The sequence below is a fragment of the Amblyomma americanum genome, chromosome 3, assembly GCF_052857255.1.
Source record: "Amblyomma americanum isolate KBUSLIRL-KWMA chromosome 3, ASM5285725v1, whole genome shotgun sequence".
Classification (NCBI taxonomy): Eukaryota; Metazoa; Arthropoda; class Arachnida; order Ixodida; family Ixodidae; genus Amblyomma; species Amblyomma americanum.
Window position 1 is genome coordinate 118198149 of NC_135499.1, and position 11790 is coordinate 118209938.

The 11790-nt window shown below is 44.3% G+C and overlaps 1 protein-coding gene across 1 annotated transcript; it reads right to left on the bottom strand.

The window, feature by feature from the left end:
* Positions 1 to 8915: 8915 nt before the first annotated feature.
* LOC144124835 (uncharacterized) lies at positions 8916 to 11772 on the bottom strand. Its single transcript, XM_077657739.1, has one exon. The coding sequence runs from the start codon at positions 11641 to 11643 to the stop codon at positions 10648 to 10650; it is 996 nt and encodes a 331-aa protein (XP_077513865.1). The 5' UTR covers positions 11644 to 11772; the 3' UTR covers positions 8916 to 10647.
* Positions 11773 to 11790: the final 18 nt, after the last annotated feature.

Consider the following 11790-nt stretch of genomic DNA (forward strand, 5'->3'; position numbering starts at 1 on the left):
AGAAATGAGACAAATGTTTTGTTTTACAGCAACTGCTGTTAACGCCCCATCCCCTTGAGTTGAGCGTTGGTGCTGCTGTAGTAGTCAGTGTAACAGGAGGGTGGTAACCACAGTAACCAGCACAGTGTAAGCAGGAGGAAGGTTGCAATTATATCGCTCAAACCTCACTGGAACATGCCATGGCAACGCACCACACCGAGTGGCCCAAACCTTGCAATATCACGAGTAGGAGCGCAATTTCTCCCCCTCAACTCCTCCCACTGATGTGACGACCTCCTGAAACATATGAATAAGCTGTCTTTCAGAATCAGGCATTGGGCCAGCATTTCGAGCACATGTCCTGCCACTTCTCAGATCACATGGCTTCCTTGATAGCCTTCAAGGCCTGGGAGAGGAGCAACTTCAAGAGGAAGTATGCCTTAAAAAATAAACAGGGTGCTCTATAACTGTGCATATATGCATGCTACTGTAAAATATTTCACTTTAATACATCACAAAATGAAAATGCCTCAGCAGCTGTCACTGAATCTCAAGTTAAACATTGGTAACCATCTCTAGTTTTTTACAACCTATTTGTTTTTGTTTACTTTTGCTCCCATTACAATGTGCTTCAAGTGACACTGAAGACAGTTTAGGAACCACAGCCTAAAAAAGTGATGCTCACCGTGTCTTCACAGCCATCATTGCTCTAACACTTGAGCGGCCTTGAAATGAGAGAGCTAGGATGGCATAATTCATTACAGCAGTCAGTGGCATCTCAGAATCTGGTTCATCCAGATAGCAGTCAGGAAATGCTCTTAAAATGCATAGTGAAAACAGGAACTACTAGTCCTGTGGAGAGCAAATTGCCTCAGTCGTGGCAATCAGACAGAGGCGGGAGTGGCTTGTTGTTGACTGGCTTTAAAGGGGCTCTGAAAGGGGCTCTAATATTGAAGTTGCAGTATGGCTGGGATGTTAAAGCACACCTCTTCACGAATACTGTACAGCAAGAAATTTTTTAATGCGCTTTGTAGAAGCTGAGTTATCTGTACTCAAAATTTGTATTTCAGCGTCTTCGTGCTTTTCCCTCTCCTCTAGTCATTATTTGCAAGCTGGAAGGTCGGCGCTCCTCCGCCGGCCCCATCTCCGGAGGCGTAGCTTCCCGACCCGCCGGAGCTACGTGGCTAATTGGCCACGGCCTTGGTAGCTGCCCGACATCTGAAAGAATCTAACCAGTAGCCACCTCTCAACATGTATACGTAGGTGCGACCGACGGAGGAGGGTGCGAGCATGAAAAAGTCGCCGGGAAGGGGTCGTCAACTTTCGTGCGTGATTGTGGGTTCCCTGCTGCATGTAGAGGTGTATTATTTGGCTCAGGTTTTCATGACAACACAATGCAGTGATTAAGCGAGTTAATGGGCTTTCCTCGGAAGGTGTTTCAGAGCCCCTTTAACAAACAGAGCTTTCACACTATTTCCTTGCTTATAGCAAAGGCAGCACAACTCAAAATATGCAGAAGCCAAGATTTAAAATGGAGGGTGTCAAGGCCATACTCAGCAGCCAGTGCAGCTTTGTGAACTTTGACACTTGAGCAACTGACATTAGCTAAAGATGTGCAGTTGAAGTGAGTGCCACCAAGCAGTAAGGTATCCATACTTTGAAACACCACCATTGTTTTCAATATTTGATGCTGTTGCGGATGCAAGAATTCCAGCCTTCAACAAATTTTCTGGTCTTGAAACGTTTTCTACTTCCGGCAGCACACTCTGAACATTCAACAAGCCAATGTGGAAAGTTCCAAAAAGCAACTTTTGGGCCACAGTTAGCCTGCCGTGTCAGCACAAACAAAACATTCTCATTCATCGGCAGATATTGCATGCAGGCCAATACACAATCAGTAGGGGTGAAAAGAAGCAGGTGTGTTTTATTTGAAACAAGTTCACGAGAATCACTGCTTCTCTTTTTCTGGCCATCCAATGCACTGGACAGGTGGATGAGGACATGTGACCAACTTAAAGGGGGCAATCTCAAGGCATGCATTTGCACTGCTGCGTTGCTTAGTGAAAGTCTCACGGATGTGCTGTGCGTTGGTCATACCATGAAGTACAAATAAAAGGCAAAAGGTAATCAATGGGCGCAAAGCAGAAATTTACGTCGCACATGTGTGTGTCCAGCATGGACCTTTATGGGGCACTAAGGACGAATTGAAGTTCGCCTGTATTGGTAGATTACAAATTTTAACGACACATAAACTACTTCCACTAAAAATGGAGCTTTCTATAAGCTAGAAAAAAGCCACAAAATGAAACACAGGCATAAGCAATTTTCGCAAGCGAACTAAGAGACATCAAGGTAGTTTTCACAGTGCAGATTCCCGAGGCCAGGTTACACTGCCATTAACTTTCAAACTCCGAGCACAGAGTCCTTTCCATTACTGACATTACTAGTTTGATTCTGAATCATGTGGTGGGAAGACAAATGTTTCACTTTTAGATCCCATTTTCTCTGCCATGAATGCATTTTTTTCGTGTCAAACATCAAAATAGTCACCAGGAGCTGAAGAAAAACTTTCAATAAGAATAAAAATGGGATTTGTTCTCTTTATTCTTTTTAAGATGCAGCAGCAGCAGCAGTACCAATTTGGTATATGATTTGAACAGCTCTCGCACCAGTCATCTCTTTGATTAGTTAACGAGAACTTGCTTCTGACCCAAATACTGAAGAGGGTTTAAAAACACACCTCCTAGTAATTCATGCAAATTCTTAACAGTAGAAAAATTATCTCCATTATGGGCAGCATTATGTGACAGAAGCTGTCAGCATATTTTTCAGCACTGTGAACTGCTTGCCAGCATTACCTGCCCACCAGAAAGCCTGTGTACAGCACTGAACATCCCCAGGACCAAGGAATCTGCTGTGTACAGGACAAAAAACCCACAGTAGGTTGCGAGCAGCCGCGTTGTTCACTTAGCACCTTGCCTCAGTCTTATAATGTTCAGAGTGGCTATTCGGGCGAGTTGGCTTGCCATGACGGAACATATAGCGCTAAGAAACCAGGACGAACAACGAAAGAGACACCACGAGCGCTAACTTTCAACTGAAGTTTATTCATTGCGTGTGAAGTTCTTACACAGGCTGAATATCGCAGAAATACTGCCAGGCTATCATGCCGTGAGTCACCACATAACACGCACTTATATTTTATTTACATCATCAAGGAATTCAATTTCTTTCTTTGAGAGTGAGATAGATGCTGCACTAAAACATTTATCTTTCAGTTTTCGTATCTGTCTGGCTTCTACAATCTCATGTGTTAGTTGCTGTTTATTTTTACTGATGATTTGGTATTCTTTGAAAACTGGATGGCACCCCACCGGCTTGCAATCCAAACAGTGTTGGCAAGGTTTCCTTTGCCGTTCTCCAAGTTCCTATTATGTTCTCAGAGTCTTTCATTAACACACCTACCGGTCTGACGAATGTATTTTCCACATGACAACGGCAGGAAATATACAATGCCTTCTGTACATTCTACACATTTCTTTTTGTGCCTAATTGTGCCTATTTCTTTTTTAACAGCAAAGGGATCGGTCATCCTACAAAGTTTGGCCAGTTTATCGGGTGCTGAAAACACTACTTTGACTCCTGCACGCTGCATGATTTTTTTTAGATTATGCGAAATCTTGTGGATATAGGGAAGCACCGCTACTCGTTTATATTTCTCAGGCGGGCTTTGACCTCGTGACTGTTTTTTTCCGATCAAACTTTCGCCTGCTGCTACCAGGAGTGCACTCGGATAGCCTGCTTCTTGCAACCGTTCAACCTGCTGGCAGAAACTATTGCTCATCATGTGCTGGCATGACTTCTCCAGCGCTTTCTTAAAGGTGGTTTTGATTATGCTTTGCTTGGTTAGTTTTGAATGAGCCGAAGTGTACGGAAGCAATGGTTAGTTAGTCCTAGGTGCATAGCTCCAGCATGTGCGATCTTCTGCAAATGTTAACTTGATGTCCAAAAAACGAATTTCATTGTTAGCTGCCATTTCATACGTCAGCTGAAGCTGGTACAAACATTCTTTGAATACTAAAATTATCTCGGAGCTTGCGTTCCGAAGGTCGTCCATGGTGCCGTCGATGAAGACCAGAAAATCATCTAGATAACTTTTTTTACTCTTGTACATTTAAGGCGATCATTAAGAGTCCTGTCAAGATGAGATAAGAACAGATTGCTTAGTACTGGTGCCAAGCAAGACCCGATACATATAACTTCCTTTTGAAGGTAGGGTTTTGCCTGCCAGTTAATAAATGTGGACCGGAGATACAAAACTAAAAGATCTAAAAAAACCACTTTAATAAAGCGCTGGAGAAGCCATGACAGCACATCACGAGCAATAGTTTCTGCCAGCAGGTTGAACCGTTGCAAGAAGCAGGCTATCCGAGTGCACTCCTGGTAGCAGTAGCCGAAAGTTTGACCGGAAAAAAACAGTCACCAGGTCAAAGCCCGCCCGAGAAATATAAACGAGTAGCGGTGCTTCCATATATCGACAAGATTTCGCATAATCTAAAAAAAATCGGGCAGAGTGCAGGAGTCAAAGTAGTGTTTTCAGCACCCGATAAACTGGCCAAACTTTGTAGGATGACCGATCCCTTTGCTGTTAAAAAAGAAATAGGCACAATTAGGCACAAAAAGAAATTTGTAGAATGTACAGAAGGCATTGTATATTTCCTGCCGTTGTCATGTGGAAAATATTACATTCGTCAAACCGGTAGGTGTGTTAATGAGAGACTCCGAGAACATAATAGGAACTTGGAGAACGGCAAAGGAAACCTTGCCAACACTGTTTTGATTGCAAGCCGGTGGGGCGCCTTCCAGTTTTCAAAGAATGCCAAATCATCAGTAAAAATAAACAACTAACATGTGAGATTGTAGAAGCCAGACAGATATGAAAACTGGAAGACAAATGTGTTATTGCAGCATCTATCTCTCTCTCAAAGAAAGAAATTGAATTCCTTGATGATGTAAATAAAAACTATAAAAACTAAGTGCGTGTCATGTGGTGAGTCACAGCATGATAGCCTGGTAGTATTTCTGCGATATTCAGCCTGTATAAGAACTTCACATGCAATGAATAAACTTCAGATGAAAGTTAGCGCTCGTGGTGTCTTTCATTGTTCGTCCTGGTTTCTTAGTGCTATATGTTCCGTCAAGGCAAACCAACTCACCCGAACAGCCACGGTGATCAAGTTCATTTTTAGTTCATCAGGCTTTTCTTCATGTATTTCTGCCAGTCCAGTTGCCACCGTGTCACACATAGCAACAGCAGTGTGCCGAGCAAGATACGTGTCCTTCTGCGCATGGTCGCACATACATCCGGAAGACATAAGACTGCTCTTTGCGGGCTTTATGCCTTCTGAGGGCCATGGAAAATGGATTTCTAAAATACTGAAATCGGAGTTTCATCGACAAGCACAATTCTACCACAAACAACTGGATGTGCAGCTGCGTGAAGCAGCCCCACCGGATACAGCGAGACGCCAGCTACAGCAGTTCCTTCGTCTTGCCGACCAGACAACCAAGTTCATATGGCAGCATCAGCTGAAGTACCTTCGTTCACGTCTGCCCACCAGGCATCTGGAGCGAACAAGGTCCCATCTACGTTCCGGAACAAGTTGTCTTGCCCGAAAGCATAAGGGATGTTCTAGTGCTGGGTCCGAAGTTCGCCGTGGAAATCACCCCAGGAGCTACTAACCCTGGTCCGTACAGTATCCCGGCTTGCCCCCGCAGAGCAAGCGGACCGCTGCATCGCCGAAGGGATGGATGTCTTGTCTAGGTGTAAGCAGTCAACATCGAAAGTTTCTGTACGAAACATTGCAGGGTACCTTGTGCGACATTCCTTAAGCGTTTTGCAAGCTGATAAAGAAGGCGGTTTTGCAGTTCTTCCAAAGGATATTTTCAATGCAAAAGCAAATGAGGCCATTTCAGTCCTCTTCAGCTGTCACGCTAAGGAGTCACTTTCTAGACTGAAAACTAGTGCAAAAAAATTATGTCAGCAGCTAAACCTCAATGGGGTTGTGAAGCACATAGAAAGTAGTACGCATAATCATTTGGAAGTCTTTTTTACTGCGAAAACGCACAAACCTGACATGCCTTTAAGGGTAATTGTATCGGAAAATGACACCTGGCAGAAGTCAGTCACTTTGTTTCTAAGAGATAAACTAAACCTTTTGACTCTCAAGGACCCATTCCTTGTAAAAAGCTCAGAGGAGATCTTAGAATTCTTCATCACAACACAGCATGACAAGGGCGTTCAAGCCTTCTCTGTCGACATTAAAGATTTATACTACTCCTTACCCCAGACAGGCTTAGTAAAGTGCATAGAAAAAATCATTGACGAATTCGGTGCCGTTGAATTTCAGAAAGCTACTGGTGTGTCACTACAAGGATTTTTAGATATTTTAGTTCTGTATCTCCGGTCCACATTTATGAACAGGCAGGCAAAACCCTACCTTCAAAAGGTAGGTATATGCATCGGGTCTTGCTTGGCACCAGTACTAAGCAATCTGTTCTTATCTCATCTTGACAGGACTCAATGATCGCCTTAAATGTACAAGAGTAAAAAAAGTGTTTCGTTCTGTAGATGATTTTCTGGTCGTCATCGACAGCACCATGGACGACCTTTGGAACGCAAGCTCCGAGATAATTTCAGTATTCAAAGAATGTTTGAACCCATTTCAGCTCACGTATGAAATGCCAGCTAACAATGAAATTCGTTTTTTGGACATCAAGTTAACATTTACAGAAGATCGCAAATGCTGGAGCTATGCACCTAGGACTAACAAACCATTGCTTCCGTACACTTTGGCTGATTCAAAACTAATCAAGCGAAGCATAATCAAAACCATTGGAAAACCATAAAGCGCTGGAGAAGTCATGCCAGCACATGACGAGCAATAGTTTCTGCCAGCAGGTTGAACGGTTGCAAGAAGCAGGCTATCCGAGTGCACTCCTGGTAGCAGCAGCCAAAAGTTTGATCGGAAAAAAACGGTAACGAGGTCAAAGCCCGCCCGAGAAATAAAAACGAGCAGCGGTGCTTCCGTATATCCACAAGATTTTGCATAATCTCAAAAAAATCGGGCAGCGTGCAGGAGTCAAAGTAGTGTTTTCAGCACCCGATAAACTGGCCAAACTTTGTAGGATGACAGATCCCTTTGCTGTTAAAAAAGAAATGTGCACAATAAGGCACCAAAAGAAACGTGTAGAATGTGCAGAAGGCGTCATATATTCCCTGCCATTGTCATGTGGAAAATATTCATTGGTCAGACCGGTAGGTGTGTTAATGAAAGACTCCGAGAATATAATAGGAACTTGGAGAACGGCAAAGGAAACCTTCAGCACAATAGCCAAACGGGCGAGTTGGTGGTACATATTGGTGGCAACAGCGCAACGACGCGAACAGAGTGGAAGAAAAATACAGGACAAGCGCTGACTCACAACTGAAATTTATTTAAGGAAAGCAGTACATTTTATAGACAAAGTGGCCAACTTATCAGCTAGTGCATAGACAAAACCCAAGTTTCTACGTGGCATCGAGGTATGCAACCTCACTGTCATATAATGAAATAGATGGCTTACTGACACATAACCTTGTTTTTTCTTCATGTGATATGCTTCCATAATCTCTCGAGTTAATCGGGACGGGTGTTTGTAGAGGATATCACAGTAAGGCAATGAAGGAAAACAAAATTGGCAGTCTCGAACATGGTCAACTAGATGATTAGATTTGTTAGCTTCCAGATTATTTGCATGCTCTTTGAAACGTGTATTGATGCAACGCCCCGTCTGCCCGATATATATTTGTCCGCATGACATTGGGATTTTGTACACAACCTCTTCTGCGCATGGCACATACATTGTTTCGTGCTTAACCCCACATATGTCATGCGGACAAATATATATCGGGCAGACGGGGCGTTGCATCAATACACGTTTGAAAGAGCATGCAAATAATCTGGAAGCTAACAAATCTAATCATCTAGTTGACCATGTTCGAGACTGCCAATTTTGTTTTCCTTCATTGCCTTACTGTGATATCCTCTACAAACACCCGTCCCGATTAACACGTGAGATTATGGAAGCATATCACATGAAGAAAAAAACAAGGTTATGTGTCAGTAAGCCATTTATTTCATTATATGACAGTGAGGTTGCATACCTCGATGCCACGTAGAAACTTGGGTTTTGTCTATTCACTAGCTGATAAGTTGGCCACTTTGTCTATAAAATGTACTGCTTTCCTTAAATAAATTTCAGTTGTGAGTCAGCGCTTGTCCTGTATTTTTCTTCCACTCTGTCCGTGTCGTTGCGCTGTTGCCACCAAAGGAAACCTTGCTGAATGCTGTTTGGATTGCAAGCCGGTGGGGTGCCATCCAGTTTTCAAAGAATGCCAAATCAGTAAAAATAAACAGCAACTAACACGCGAGATTGTAGAAGCCAGACAGATACGAAAACTGAAAGACAAATTTGTTAGTGCAGCATCTATCTCGCTCTTAAAGAAAGAAATTGAATTCCTTGATGATGTAAATAAAAACTAAGTGCGTGTTATGTGGTGACTCACAGCATGATAGCCTGGTAGTATTTCTGCGATATTCAGCCTGTATAACTTCGCATGCAATGATTAAACTTCAGTTGAAAGTTAGCGCTCGTGGTGTCTCTTTCTTATAATGTTAACTGTAACAAAATGGCGACAGGGGCAGAGATGGCCACAAAGAGGTAATCGCAGCACAGGGCAACGGTGGCCTCCCTAGATGGAGCAGGAGCAAGAATTCTTCACTGCCGCCAATGTTCCAGCCAAAAAAAAAGGAATCATTTTTCTCAGCTTTTGTGGATAGAGGGCCTATGCATTGCTGTGGAATCCAGCTGAACCGAAGACACCACAGCACAAGTCGTAGGAAGAAATAATCAATATTTTGGGCAAGCACTGCACCTCCAAGTCATACGTTGTTTTCGTTTCAACACTCGGGTATGTTTTGAAGCCAAGTCCATTAGCAACTAAGTCACAGCACTGAAGAGCTCATCACAGTGTCACAACTCAAGAAAATGCTACAGCAAAGAATGACCTGTGGCATCAACAATGTTTAAAACATCGATCAAACTTCTTAATGAGACATATTTCACATTCAAATGTGCTCTCTGAATGGCGCTTGCTAGAGAATTGTGAAAAACGATGCCACGGAAATTTTTGAAGTGGGAGCAAATACAAGTGTTCTGCTGGCACACAAGGCACAGCATGAGACTATGAACGTGCATTATTGCTGTGGAGACCAGTGATTTCCCTACAACCCCCTTGTTTTCCTGTGAAGTTAAGGGTCTTCATAAAGTTTTTGTTTCTCCAGGGAAAGTATGCAAAGACCATTCACACTGATATGTCATAAACTCTAGTAGAGAATTGTCCCTCCTACAGCACTGTAAAAACCTGGGTTTCTCATTTCAAGACTGGGCATTTCACCGTTGAAGATGAATCCCGCAGTGGACACACCACAACTACAACAATGACCATCCCCAGGGCTCGGAGTTTGGTGTGCGCAAAAAGAGGATAAATGCACACAGTTTGCTACGAGCCGCCGTGCTACTCAGCACACCACCTCACCCTTGCAAAACTAATTTTAGCAAGCTCTTACAAGAAGCCTGTTATAGCAACAAAGAGTTCAATACAGAGGGAAAAAGCCTCACTTTACAATACAGTAGGTGAACCTGCTACGAAAACCAGCAGCTTAATAAAGTTGAGAGACACGCCATGGCGCCTGAATGGCTGTGGGATCTGGCTGTTGGGCACGACATTGTGGGATGAAATCCTAGCCATGGCAGCAGCACTTCAATGGAAGCAGATCGCAACAGCACCCTCCGCTACAGCATGCCTCATAGTCCAGAGTGTAGATTTTTGGTGCATAATAAATTATGCAATTTTTAAAAGCTAAAAAGCAGTTAGTCCCTTTGTCAAACAGGCCCCAACTAGACTCCAAAATGACGTCAATGCACTCATGACGAAGCAAAGGAAAGAGTTATGTATAGCAAGCTGCATGCTCCCAACAAAGCAGTCCCATTTCTTATAGCGTTGCAGATTCTTCTTTAACTCCACCTCAATGCACATCACTTCTTGATACAGTCACAACCAGCGACAATGCACTCGCACAAATGTTGCATGCGTCTATGCGTGTCATCATAAAAGGCTGACGACCACAGCAACAACTGCACTGCATTGGTGACCACTTCACGAAGCACAAAACGCATGCGCTGAAACTTTCCTTCATCTTAGGAAACAGCCAGAAGGCCAATTGCACAGAGTCAAGGCTTGAGGTCAGAAGGCTATAAGCTATAAATCTGATACCTGAAAGCTGCTTGACCGTGCTTTCATGCTGTACAGCATTTTTCAAACTGCAGCTTCTATATCGGCAGTGCCACATGCTTTAAAAATTACATGTGAGGGCGCAAATGATGAACAACACTTCAGGATAGCATCGTTGAATTCCTCGCTGAAATGTACGAACACAGGGAGCAAAACTTGGTTGGTTGCGAGTCAACCTTGAATGTGCTTTGTTCACAACTGCCTCAGTTAAATTTTCATACCAGATAGGTATTCTTTCATGAAATTGCTGACTTCATTTATCACAAGCTGACCTAGAGCGTGTTTTTCTGCGGCTCTTTCTCTGAAGTAAAAGAGACTGTCCTAAGACGATCCTCCCGCAATTTTCTCAGTTGCGTCTCGTACATCGTGACAGCCAACTGCAATTTTAGTATCTGACTTTCCAGGTCTCTTTCTTTTCTCCTCCATCTAGCTTTTTCGGTAGCGAGCAAAAACAAAGCCGACACGCTGTCGATTTGGACAGCTTTGTCACATGTGCGTGGCCGGTCAGTTTTTTGAACGCTTCCATCCTGGTGCCGTAAATCCAGCGGGTGTTGGTCCGCCGAATCGTCGACAGCAGCTGCGGTTCCCATGAACTCCAGCATAGGCTCCGGCTCTTCAGCTTCAGCGTCTGACGGCGTCGGCGCTGCAGACTCCAGCGGGTGTTGGTCCACCGAACCGTCAAGAGCACCTGCGGTTTCCACGAGCTCAACCCACGGCTCCAGCATAGGCTCCGGCTTTTCAGCTTCAGCATCTGACGGCGTCAGTTTTTTAGACTCCAGCGGGTATTGGTCCGCCGAACCGTCGACAGCACCTGCGGTTTCCACGAGCTCCAGCATAGGCTCCGGCTCTTCAGCTTCAGCATCTGACGGCGTCGACGCTGCAGACTTCCGATGTCGCGAAGTAGCTAAGCAAGTTACGCGACTGCTCGACGGCGTTTTGTCGCGCACGCACAAACGTTTCGCCGCACTTTCTGTGCGTCGTTTAGCTGTCGCTTTTGGCTGCGAATTTGAGGGGTAATTTTCAAAGATTGAAGGCACTACGCCTTTTTTCAGTCGCCGCGTTTTCCCTTCTAAGAAATCGTCCGTTTTGAAGTGTCGGCTGCATACTTTGGTGTAAGCGGACGTGGTGTTCGGTATCCAATTGTCCCGTGGAATCGCGGCGAGCCACTTCACTCGCAAGTCGGCGTGAACGGGTATCTCGTGAAAGGACAGCCCGGGAGGCTTTTTCTTCTCGTCGGACCTGCATTTGGGTACGCAGCACCACGACATTTCAATACATGTGAAACACGCACCCAATGAAAATGAAAAAAGGAAGAACACGAACTGCTACGCCAGAACGCACCACGGCCAAAATGACAACACATCCCATTCGCAGCTAGCATGCGCTGGCCCATCCCCTTTCCCATACCTTTCCCT